The following is a 12,540-nucleotide window of genomic DNA, read 5'->3' as shown; positions in this document are numbered from 1 at the left end:
ATACATTCTATGAATGTTACATATAATCTATCTGGGGTCATAACTGACCCCAACAGTAGTTTTTGTTAATTATTGATTTAAATGTTGCGTCAAGCGCTCTAAACATTTTTGTGAGAAAACTACAATACTGTGTGGTAAAAGTCATAATTCTGGATTTTTACAAGAAATAGAAATATTATTTTATCCATAGTAAAGATGATTGTGGTCACCTATGACCCCAGAGTGAGTCCTAGGGTTAAAAATGATTGTGCTCAGTACGGTGAATCAGCACCACAATGAGAAACTTGTCTTATTCTTTTTTTAATGGTCCATTGCAGTTTCTATTATTGTAATATCTGAATTTGGTAATTATAAGGCATTGGTTTTCAATTATACAATACTGTATCCTGTGGTAATTAGTGGCTACCCACCACACCATCACGTTCATTTTACAGTTGAAAAAAATTATTTTCCATCAAGAATGAGGAACTGCTTGTGCATGTCTGGCCCACCTGCTGAAATTATCACAAATTTCATTCTTTGTAGCAGCCAGCATTTTCACCTACTAGAACAGCAATACTAAAAGTGATTCTTTTCTGTTACTCCAGATGATAATAGCTACTTTGTCACGAGTACATGGCTTTCACATCTTTGATATGCTATCTTTATATAGTGTTAGGAACTTACTTTCTGGATAACTCAAGTAATAATAACTGTTTTACTGTTTCCTCCGAGTAGCAAAAGCACTCCAAATAAAAGTGCATCTAAAACCATAACAAATTCCTGATATAAATGCATGTGCTACACTAAATTTCTGCTTTTAGCTTCCACAGTCAAATTTAATGTTTTTGACAGTTAAAAAATTTCCAGCTGTGGATATTTTGCATTGCTATGAACAAACAGTAAATGTTGCAATATCGCTCTCTTATCACAATAAAAATTTTAGACAATGATTATTAAAAAAACTTGATTTCAGGGTAAGTACAAGGCACCAACAGAACCCAAATGACAGTATTTTTCATTTTCCTGGTACCAGTTTAAACTTGGTAATTTCTTGGTATTTTAATTTCTCTCTCTAATCACCACTGGATGCAAAACTGGAAATCACTTGCATTTGATTGATCAAACAGTAATGCAAATCAGTGTGAAGTTTGCAATAAGTTTTGGTGTCCCCAGTTTTCAGTTATAACCAACACTACTACATTTGAGAAAAGGAGGGATAAATGAAAATTACATTTTCCAAAAAGGATAAAGAATTGAGAGTGTACTATTACTTCAAAGCATCAAGACTTTAACGAATATCTTATGTCTCTTAACTGAGTCATCTCAGGATTGTTCAGAAAGTAAGATTACAAGTCCTATGTAAGAGAAATTTTATTCATGAAAGCAAGAGATGCAATAAGTTACAAAAGCACTAGTACCTATCACTTTTCCAGTCACAGCAATTGTTTAACATTTGTTCCATTGTTAAATTAATCTGTGAAAATGGGCATAAAAGACATCGCGTTCCACGTTTAGGAGCCACTTAAATCAACTTTGTGAGTGACAGCTGAGTGGTAGAGGCTGGGCATCAACCAACCTTAACTGTTTCTCAAACCTTATGTGCTCACCATGTTGCCTGTTCTGCTGGAATGAAAGTTTGGTTCTAGCTGCCCACACATGGTGGTCATGCATGAGTGAGGTGTGCATGCTTGTGTGAATGAATGTGTAATTGCATCTTCCTTTCTGATGTGGGCTCTGACCAAACGCTAATGTATAAATGTCTTTTCATTGTGCCCGCTTGCAAATCAATCTGCCTACTTTACGGTGAGTAGCAATTTATCTTTCCCTTATATTGTTAATAATACCATTAATCACTAGAATACGGAAATATATTATTTTCTACCTGATTTCACACTTTTGTGCCGAGTTTTTTTTTTTATATGAATATTCGAATTTTCATGTGCGTAATAATTAGAAACAGTTAGGTATTTTTAATAAAAAAAATTTGATTCAATATTTGTTATTCAACATTTGCATTTGTTAATTTATTTGGAATTTAAAGTAGAGTAGAAAACTGCTATTACTGAGATTCAAACCAATAACTTTACCATTACCACACTTTCACACTACATACTCACTATCAGCAATTACTGTGTGTAAATAGCTTTAGTGTTTTAAGATCCCACTGTGAGAGTTACCATGGTACCCAGTAAGAGCATGCCTTCCATTAGCCCGTTATGTTGCTGATATTGACTAAACTGTCAATGGAGACATTGATTCATATGCAACCTGACTTAAGTGAATGTCATGATTGCCTTGAATGAACCATCTGGTGTAGCACACATTGTCATATTAAGGAGTGCATATTTTCATGGCCTGACCTTTCCTCGCCAAGTACACGTTATGCTTTATCATATTCCAGGTACCAATACCACATCTGCATTCATGACATTGCACTCTCACTCTGTAAATCACTCTCACTATGTGAACTCCGAGTACTTGGCAATAAATTGCAGTTGGGACATTTCCTTTAAACCAAAGAACCTTAATACACATCATATTACAATAACCTACTATGTATCCATCTGTCAACACCAGTGACAATATTTTGAAGTGCAACAGCAAAGTTACCTTCCTCTACAGGTGGCAGTGAAAGCTTTGATCATCTCTTCTGTCCAGACACCTAATTTAATTTGCACAGGTTATTTACATATCTGTTATCTTTCTTATTGAACCACTTTCATAATAAAAGCTTATTCATTCTTCCTAGTTGTCAAAAATGAAGAATATAATGTATCTGTTACTTATTCCTTCCCTAAATCAACAATTATACCAAAATAATTTTGAAGGTCATTCTGGTCCATGCAATTTGCTACAATATTTTTATTACTGATATGACAGTATGAGAGTTACATGAGATTATGTGTGTACAAATGTTTGGGGGGAGGAAAAAAAAGAAAAAAAATTTGAAGATCAAAAATGTTCAAAGACAACAATCTGTCTCGTAAATCATACTGGAATAACTCTGCACAACTGCATGTGTGAACACAAAGAATGTTCATATCCGCTAGAAAAATAATAACTTTTTTTAAAATAAATGCACATAAAGCAAGTGTCAATGAACAGAAATAAAACTCTCATATACATGCATATGCAATAATGTACTGTTAATATAAATTTTTTAGCTGCCAGAAATTAACAGCAAATAATCTGTACATCTGATACAGCTCTATGGTTTTCTCTTTATAACATGCATTAAAACACACATCTCAACATAGCCATCAATTGAAAAAAATCTGGCACTTCAATACAAATGATGAATGACATTCATTTAACACATCCTCCCTGGGATTCATCAATATTACAACATAAAATTTGTATTTTACTTTAAGATTTTAAAGTAAATATTAGTTTCTATACAATACACAAATTGTAATTACAATTTTCAAAACACAAATTGTATAAAACTATAATTTTTAAGTCAGCTGGAGAAGCAAGAAAGATACGAATATGGTACAAATAAATAAGTCACCATGTATTTACCACAAGAACCTGCTTGCAAATTACACAGCTTTTCAAATTCCTTGCCAGTACACAGAAGTGCTTAATCTGCAAATCATAACATGGCATACAACTTTAATGGTAGCCAATATACACCTTTCCATTCCTTTTCCTGTTCTTAAACATGTTACTCATATTACACTTAAAGAGATTAAAGCAACATACTGTAAATCACTATGGTAGGAACTTTTCCTTGCATCCCTATTCTCCCAGAAGCACCAGATGTATCAGATATTGGCCTTTCACTGTCCATTTCAGCGTAACGCAGATTGGAATACACAGGATGTTTACACAGATGACTCAATGGAAAGAAAATATTTACAAAAAAAAAAAAAAAAAAACAAATCTGAGTAACTAAGAGTGCACATTACAAATCAAGTTTGATACACAGAAAAATGTTGTAATGAATACATGCAACCTTCAGTACTTTCTCCTCTCAAAAATTACACTGAACAATCCAACATTATCACATTTTTGATGAACTCTTTCATCAAAGGATCTCATCAATTAATTGCAAGAAAGGAAAGTTATTTATGAAATAAAACTGTAATTCAGTTCATATTAAATTAGCATAAGTGATTGCCCATTCTCACTTTGATGGCAAACTCAGAATTAAAGACTGACTTGTCCTCGCCATCTGATTTTACAACTACCTTTATGATTAATCACTTAACAACTATTCACTTGATATATGGACTATTAACATTGTAGGTAACTTCTGTATTTTTTAAGGGGACGAATATAATGAACTTGTTATTCATAACTGAAGGCTGCACATTTTAATTTTCAGGCTAACAAGAAAAATTTTGATTTTTCCTAAAAACTGTTCTTTAATTTTTGATCACTGAAGAACACACAAACACACACACACACACACACACACACACACACACACACACACACACACACACACACACACACTGACCAGTCTATAAAGATAATCTTTCCATCAAGTGTCATTGTAATTACGCTCTCCATACAAAGTTCTATAACCGAATGTGTGTTGTCCAGAACACTGTTCATGAAACAAAATGATGGTGTTTCTGCATTTAAGCTGACATCCATCCATTGTATAAAACACACACTGCTGTAACCAGAAAGTATTGTGAGATCCTATTTTCCTAACTGTTGGAAATCTGTGTTTTGGAAACTTGCACTTCAATGAAGCTTTATTCACCTTTGAGAATAATTATACATGAGCACACTTCTTAATGAAAATAATACATTAAACAATCAGTTTTTATGATTAACAAATTAGCAGCATCAATAAAGGCACAATAAGGCACCATGTGAAGAACTTTTATCTTCAGTGAGTACATGACAAGAGGTGTTATCTTTTCCAACTATCCATCAAATACCACTCTTCACTTAGCACATGTTAACACAGTGCAGTTATCACATTCCAAAACAGATTTACACTTTTCACACTAAGAAATGCATGGCAATCTATAAATACAAAAATGACTCCAGTAAAAGACAGAAACACAAGTAGTTCACAGGATGTTCACATGGAAATATATCTACTGAAAACATGTTACCTACCAAACGGCATAGTCATTTATAACTGTTCACATCACAGTTCATCCATTCAGACAAGAATTTACAAAATGCATTGCAGACACACCTAGATTAATAATACTTTATATTCTGTTCTCTAATTGTTTACTTGTGGCTCACATGCAGTTCTAAAAATACTTGTGCAGCAGAGATACATTTTATATAATTATTATGCAATAATAATTCAGATCTACACATTTTACATTTTTCAGTATTATAACAAACATACAATTTGTACAAAATTGGATCAGTCTCTTTCTTGTGAAATACACTGTAAAATACTTAAAAACAAAATAACTATAAAAACTACAAACAATAAAAAATCAACAATTTTTTGTACAGTCTCCGTAATGTGCCATCATTTGCAGGTAAATAAAAAAATACCTTGATAGCAAAAAGCAGAAGTGGAATAATATCACAAAAGTCATGTACACAAAGACACATTTTCAGTCCTTCAGAACAAAAAAGGAACTACCGTGGTAGCTGCCTCAATGGACCAAGGTTGAACACAGTACCAGTGCTAAGACCCGTCATGCCTGGCACAGAACCAAGAACACGCCCACTGGCATCCACGGACATTAAAGGAAGTCCAAAATAGCCACCTTGTGGGCTATTTAGCTGGCTCAAGGGAACATAATGGTGCACCCCAAGATTTGCAAGTCTTGAAAGTGCACCGGCTTGCTTCAAGTCAACAACTGGTATGACCAGTTCTGTATTGCCTAATGATTCCTTATGGAAAGTCTGTCGATGCTGTGTTAGGCCTTGTTGCGTAGGATATTGTGCAGAACACAGATTACACCTAAAAAAGAAAAAAATGAAATTCAAATTTAGTTAAAAAATAACACTACATGAAAGTTATGGAATACGACATAAGCAAAAATGATGTTGGATGTCAAACTTCCATGTTTATACTACAAACTTCACCCAAGTTTCCTAAGCTTATTTCCAGTTATGAGAATATTCACATGGCATTACACTTCTTTGCACTAAAAGGAAGAAAATCACACATACTACAAAATAGGTTAAGGCATCTGGCCTGCTGCAATCCATCACCCGATACCTTTTGTCAAGTGAAGACTGAAGCAACAAACAAGTTTTCCCAATGACTGTGGCAGGATTTTGTGGTCATTTGTCATCAGTCTTATGACTAGTATGATGATAGTACCTACAACTCTATATCTTGTGCTAGTCTTTTCATTCCACAGGGGTATTTATACTCAACATTCTCAATATTTGTTGGATACAGATTCCAACCCTTGTCTTTCCCACAAGTTTTTGCCTTCTTTAGAGGACTGCAGAGATACGAAAAATGTTTTCCGCATCCTCAAGTTCCATTTACACATCCACAGATAATTTACAGTAGCCATGACACACACAAAGAACCTCAACCATCTTGTCAACCAAGTCATTTTACCTTTGATAGTTCTACATCTACATTTATACTCCACAAGCCACCCAACGGTGTGTGGCGGAGGGCACTTTGCATGCCACTGTCATTACCTCCCTTTCCTGTTCCAGTCGCGTATGGTTCGCGGGAAGAACGACTGCCAGAAAGCCTCCGTAAGCGCTCGAATCTCTGTGATTTTACATTCGTGATCTGCTACCAGTGTTTGTTCCACTATCATATAATCATACAATAAAGGATCCTCCTTTCTATGTATTTGCAATACATTACATTTGTCTATGTTAAGGGTCAGTTGCCACTCCCTGCACCAAGTGCCTATCTGCTGCAGATCTCCCTGCATTTCGCTGCAGTTTTCTAATGCTGCAACTTCTCTGTATACTACAGTATCATCCGCGAAAAGCCGTATGGAACTTCCGACACTATCTACTAGGTCATTTACAAATATATTTGAAAAGCAATGGGCCCATAACACTCCCCTGTGGCACGCCAGAGGTTCCTTTAACGCCTGTAGACGTCTCTCCGTTGATAACAACATGCTGTGTTCTGTTTGCTAAAAACTCTTCAATCCAGCCACACAGCTGGTCTGATATTCTGTAGGCTCTTCTCTGTTTATCAGGCGACAGTGCAGAACTGTATCAAACACCTTCCGGAAGTCAAGAAAAATAGCATCTACCTGGGAGCCTGTATCTAATATTTTCTGGGTCTCATGAACAAATAAAGCGAGTTGGGTCTCACACGATCACTGTTTCCGGAATCCATGTTGATTCCTACATAGTACATTCTGAGTTTCCAAAAACGACATGATACTCGAGCAAAAAACATGTTCTAAAATTCTACAACAGATCGACGTCAGAGATATAGGTCTATAGTTTTGGGCATCTGCTCGACGACCCTTCTTGAAGACTGGGACTACCTGTGCTCTTTTCCAATCATTTGGAACCTTCCGTTCCTCTAGAGACTTGTGGCACACGGCTGTTAGAAGGCGGCAAGTTCTTTCGCGTATTCTGTGTAGAATCGAATTGGTATCCCGTCAGGTCCAGTGGACTTTCCTCTGTTGTGTGATTCCAGTTGCTTTTCTATTTCTTGGACATTTATTTCGTTGTCAGCTTGTGGAAACAATTTCTTGATATGGCACAGTTCCTTATTGACATGGTGAAAGTAAGGTGCAGTGAATGTCAGAGCAGCGGCTCTGTGGAGGGCTCATTGCTATAGCTCCCTCCAAGTACGAGATCAGTGATCACGTAAGGCATCTCTGACAGATCACAAAGTTCCGCTGTGGCAGCCCATTTTATTGTTTGTAGCATGCAACAATGCTCCCACTTTTGATTGTTCATACAGTGTACGATGCTCCACAAGCTGGAACAGCCTTTTCCAGAATATTATTACTGTCGTGCATGTAAAAAGTTTAGATAGGCACTTAATGGATCATCATTATTTAGTGTCGTAATATTTCATGAATCTGATTTCGTAGTTAAATGTCTTGGTCAGGAATAGCAAAGACGCTAAAAATATCTCAAAGGAGGCATTTTTAAATTGTGTCAGATACCTTACTAAATCTTCCAAAATTTTTTGTCCACAGAGTCAATTAAATTGTCTTGGTTCAACTCTAGTTACTATATATTGATTGATTCAAGTGTGTCTTATTTGCTACCTCACTGTGTGTCTGTATGTCCACATCTCCTTTCTGTGACTTCTGCTGGTGGGTCTGAAAGCCAGATCTTTTAAAGAAGTTGTGACAGCCCAACAAGAATTTATTAACTGCTGTGTGTAACTCGCATCACTGCTGACGTTCGCTGAGTCGTGTGTTCTAGCGCAGTACTGAGGATGTGTGCTGAACAGCAGTCACTTATATTGACGAAATGCTACAATGTTTGGACCTCTGTTGGCAACAAACACTATGTTCTACATAGTGATGAATAAACAGAATGACGTGATATCTTTTCCAGTTCATGTTTAATATTTTTTTCATTTTTTTAATCTCACTCTTGAAATCTCTGGTGCACAACACTCTACCCTCAAGTTTTCCTTCTTCAATGTTAATGTGATGTGCTTTCACTCCCATGTAGTTTATTTTATGATATGATTTTAGTTCCCCTTCTAGATAACTGAAAGCATTCATTATCTCTCTTGAAACACGCAGACAATCAGCGGTTTCCTCCCACTTTCTTGAAATGGTGGTTGGATGAGGCAGCAATACCTTGGCACTCACTGCTGCGAACTTGGGAATCGGGGACTGTGCTGTTTTGAAAAATCCATGTCTTTACTGCCAAGATGGACGAGTTTTTTGTCGCAGCTGCATTTAAATTTTGAGGGATTTCCAGAACCTCTACGTCTCTCTTCACATTCATTTCATGGTTATCCTATTACTAGAAGGTGTTAACTGAAGGCAGCAGAAATTTGGCAACTCTTACTTCTCTGGTGGCTAGTGGCCAGGGCTGTCATCCAGAACAAGCTTTACAGACAGCACGATAGATCGTGGCAGTAGGTACATAGTAACTAGGTGCGTCTCCCTTGGATGTAGCTCAAACGCACTTTGCCAGAAGGTACGAACAGAAACAGCCATTCTTGCTTAACCTGGGCCCCTTCCAAGTTTTCAGGTAACAATACAACAGTGCAATCCCATTCACTACTTGCAAGTAACATAATTTTATGACAAGCATCGATATTGTTCTTTAATTTTTAATTACATGGGGTGATCAAAAAGTTTCTGTTTGAGTGCACAGCTGCAGTGTATAAGCAACATAGCACGACTCCAATGTGGGTATATAAGCACCAACAAGTAGGTAAGGGATTAGTGTGGCATTTGTATCCTTCCGATAGTGCGAGGTAAATTCAGAAACATGAACTATGCAACGTTATTACCAAATGCATCCAAATAGGACCAACATGCTGTTATTCTTTTCTTGGCTGTCAAATGCAAAAACGAACACTGGTAGACAGCCATCAGAGAAAGAAGAATGCATATAGGGCAGCATGTCTGTTCACTGTGGAAAAACTGTACCAAGGGGCTGACACTTCATGATACCGCACATCCCCACATTGCAAATGTTGTAATGCAGAAGCTACACAAACTAAAGTGGGAGACACTTAACGCTCACACGTAAGTACTGATCTCTTCCCAAGCAATTATTATGCATTCAAGCCCTTAAAAAGGGCCTTCAATGGTCAACAATTCCCATCAGGTGAGGACAAGCAGTAGGCGGTTACAGACTACTTCATGCAGCAGGACACAGTGTTTTATCAAATGGCTAACTTTAACTTGGTGCATCAGTAGGATGATTATCAGAATGCTCACAGCAATTTTGCCCGATTAGCATACTTGAAACATAAATTCTTTGATTGCCCATTATGCAAAGCAATTATTATTGCAGGTCTCTGCAGACAGGTAGTGGATACCTACAGCACATGCTCGTATCTACAAGGTAACAATTACTGTCTGTTTCCGAAGACCTCTGCCTATACTCCTTGCCCCACCAATTCTGTAGAGAATTGCCTTATTTCTTTTATTTTGTCAGTTTACTTAATTTTCTGCATCCTTCTGTAACATCACAACTCAAACACCCCAATTGTCTTATTTTTCTGTTTTTCCCACAACCCACGATTCACTTCCACACATCCTATCCCTATACTCAGTCCAAAATTACGTTAGCAATTACAGCTATGATGCGAGTAGTGGGGTGAGGCTCACAGGGGAGGCACAACATACTCTCAGCAAATCTCACAAGAGCTACAGTCACTGCAACCACCTGCTGTTGTTAAATCTCCACCCCACCACAACGGCACACCAAACTTGAACTACAATTCAGTTTCAGACTGTAGTGTAATGGTTTGTGACTTTGCTCATTTTCATTTCTTACATCTGTGGGAGTTAGTATTTTATATGTTGTTAATTTCATTAGAAGCAAGTTCCTCAAATGCTACGAGTGGAAAAACTTGAAGCCAAAGAACTGTCATATGAGGTAAATAGAGGAAATAGTTTAAGCATTAAATGTCAACTCCAAGGGGAAAAAAAAACTTGATGGAGAAATATTTGTATTGATAATAAGTAGTCAGTTAAAACTGGTATAGTGGTTACTGATTAAGCAATTTATGCAAGTATTGACTGAAATCAACTTGGTCAGTTGCCATCTCCACATAGAATATTGCATACCGCAGTACAGATGGTATACAGGGTGTTTGGCTAGAGGTATACACAACCAAATCCTTATAACAAAACAATTCAACATTTTATGTTTTTGGGTAAATACGCAGTTGATAAGATGTCCATTCTCAAAGATGTGGACCTCATGAACAGGACTGAGCCGCACGGCGCATGCACGTCACTGACAGGGCACACCCACTCGACATGCTGGCCAACTATGTAGTTCCACAGATGACTCCCAACTCATTTTTCAGCAAGATGGTGCCCCACCTCACCATCATGGGGATGCTACCACATTTTTCCGTGAGACATTTTCCAAGTGTTTGATCGGAAGAGGGGGTGGAGGGTCGGGGTCCCATTGCCTAGCCCCTTTGGTCTCCCAACCCGAGCCTACTGGACTTCGGTGAGTGTTCATCAAGGGCACTGCTTACAGAACAGGAGTGCAAGATGCTGTAGTTCTGAGACAATAGCTCTACACGACAGTAGAGGCCGCAGCACTGTCATGTTTATGAACATATGTCAAGAGGTGGAGTACCATTTAAATATTTGCCTAGCTATAAATAGTGCCCACACTGAACTGCATGAACAGGCATAAAAATGAAACTTCCTGGCATTTTAAAACTGTGTGCCCGACCGAGACTCGAACTCGGGACCTTTGCCTTTCGCGGGCAAGTGCTCTACCACTGAGCTACCGAAGCACGACTCACGTCCGGTACTCACAGCTTTACTTCTGCCAGTACCTCGTCTCCTACCTTCCAAACTTTACAGAAGCTCTCCTGCGAAACTTGCAGAACTAGCACTCCTGAAAGAAAGGATATTGCGGAGACATGGCTTAGCCACAGCCATGGAACTTCATATCAGCGCACACTCCGCTGCAGAGTGAAAATCTCATTCTGGAAACATCCCCCAGGCTGTGGCTAAGCCATGTCTCCGCAATATCCTTTCTTTCAGGAGTGCTAGTTCTGCAAGTTTCGCAGGAGAGCTTCTGTAAAGTTTGGAAGGTAGGAGACGAGGTACTGGCAGAAGTAAAGCTGTGAGTACCGGACGTGAGTCGTGCTTCGGTAGCTCAGTGGTAGAGCACTTGCCCGCGAAAGGCAAAGGTCCCGAGTTCGAGTCTCGGTCGGGCACACAGTTTTAATCTGCCAGGAAGTTTCATATCAGCGCACACTCCGCTGCAGAGTGAAAATCTCATTCTGGAGGCATAAAAATGTTTGGGCTCTTGTGTACAATGTTGGATGAATAAAGTTATGAACCTTAGTAGGTACTGAAATATAAAGAAATGCTTTTGTATGCCTCTAGCCTGGACACCCTCTACGATCTGCGAGTTCGAGTCTCGGTCGGGCACACAGTTTTAATCTGCCAGGAAGTTTCATATCAGCGCACACTCCGCTGCAGAGTGAAAATCTCATTCTGGAGGCATAAAAATGTTTGGGCTCTTGTGTACAATGTTGGATGAATAAAGTTATGAACCTTAGTAGGTACTGAAATATAAAGAAATGCTGTTGTATGCCTCTAGCCTGGACACCCTCTACGATCTGCTTGCTTTCTCACATGGTACTACTTTAATGCAATAGGAAATACAGAAAGCATACTCTATAACCTATTTCCTTTCTCTTCAGTGTTTCTTACAACACCCATCTTGAGTGCTTTCTGGTCCATAACCATCCTTTCACCAGATTTTTCTTGTTTTTCAGTTTCTTTTGTATTTCACTGTTGGTTGCTTTAAGCATTTCCTTCCATATGAAGTCATTTTAATCCATTCTACAAGCAATTCTGTAGTATGACAATGTTTCTACTAACTGATTTAAGGACACAATATTTTCATGAATTAACTTTTATTATTTTCACGCTGAATGACAACTACTGTAGAATTACCTGTAGCTTTGATTTAATATAAAAGCTTGTTCTTTCCTAC

The 12,540-nt window shown here is 37.9% G+C and overlaps 1 protein-coding gene across 5 annotated transcripts in view; it reads right to left on the bottom strand.

Moving 5' to 3' along the window:
* Nucleotides 1–2,814: 2,814 nt before the first annotated feature.
* LOC126091939 (histone acetyltransferase KAT6A-like) overlaps nucleotides 2,815–12,540 on the bottom strand; it is a 54,392-nt gene continuing 44,666 nt past the window's right edge. For all 5 annotated transcript variants that reach the window (XM_049907260.1, XM_049907265.1, XM_049907263.1 and 2 more), the window contains exon 9: nucleotides 2,815–5,878. In XM_049907260.1, coding sequence (XP_049763217.1) covers nucleotides 5,551–5,878 — 328 coding nt within the window. In that variant the 3' untranslated portion in view covers nucleotides 2,815–5,550. The remainder of the gene's footprint in view (nucleotides 5,879–12,540) is intronic.

Source organism: Schistocerca cancellata, chromosome 7 (assembly GCF_023864275.1).
Source record: "Schistocerca cancellata isolate TAMUIC-IGC-003103 chromosome 7, iqSchCanc2.1, whole genome shotgun sequence".
Lineage (NCBI taxonomy): Eukaryota > Metazoa > Arthropoda > Insecta > Orthoptera > Acrididae > Schistocerca > Schistocerca cancellata.
Note: the sequence above shows the minus strand (reverse complement) of the source record. Positions and strands in the feature narration are given on the sequence as shown.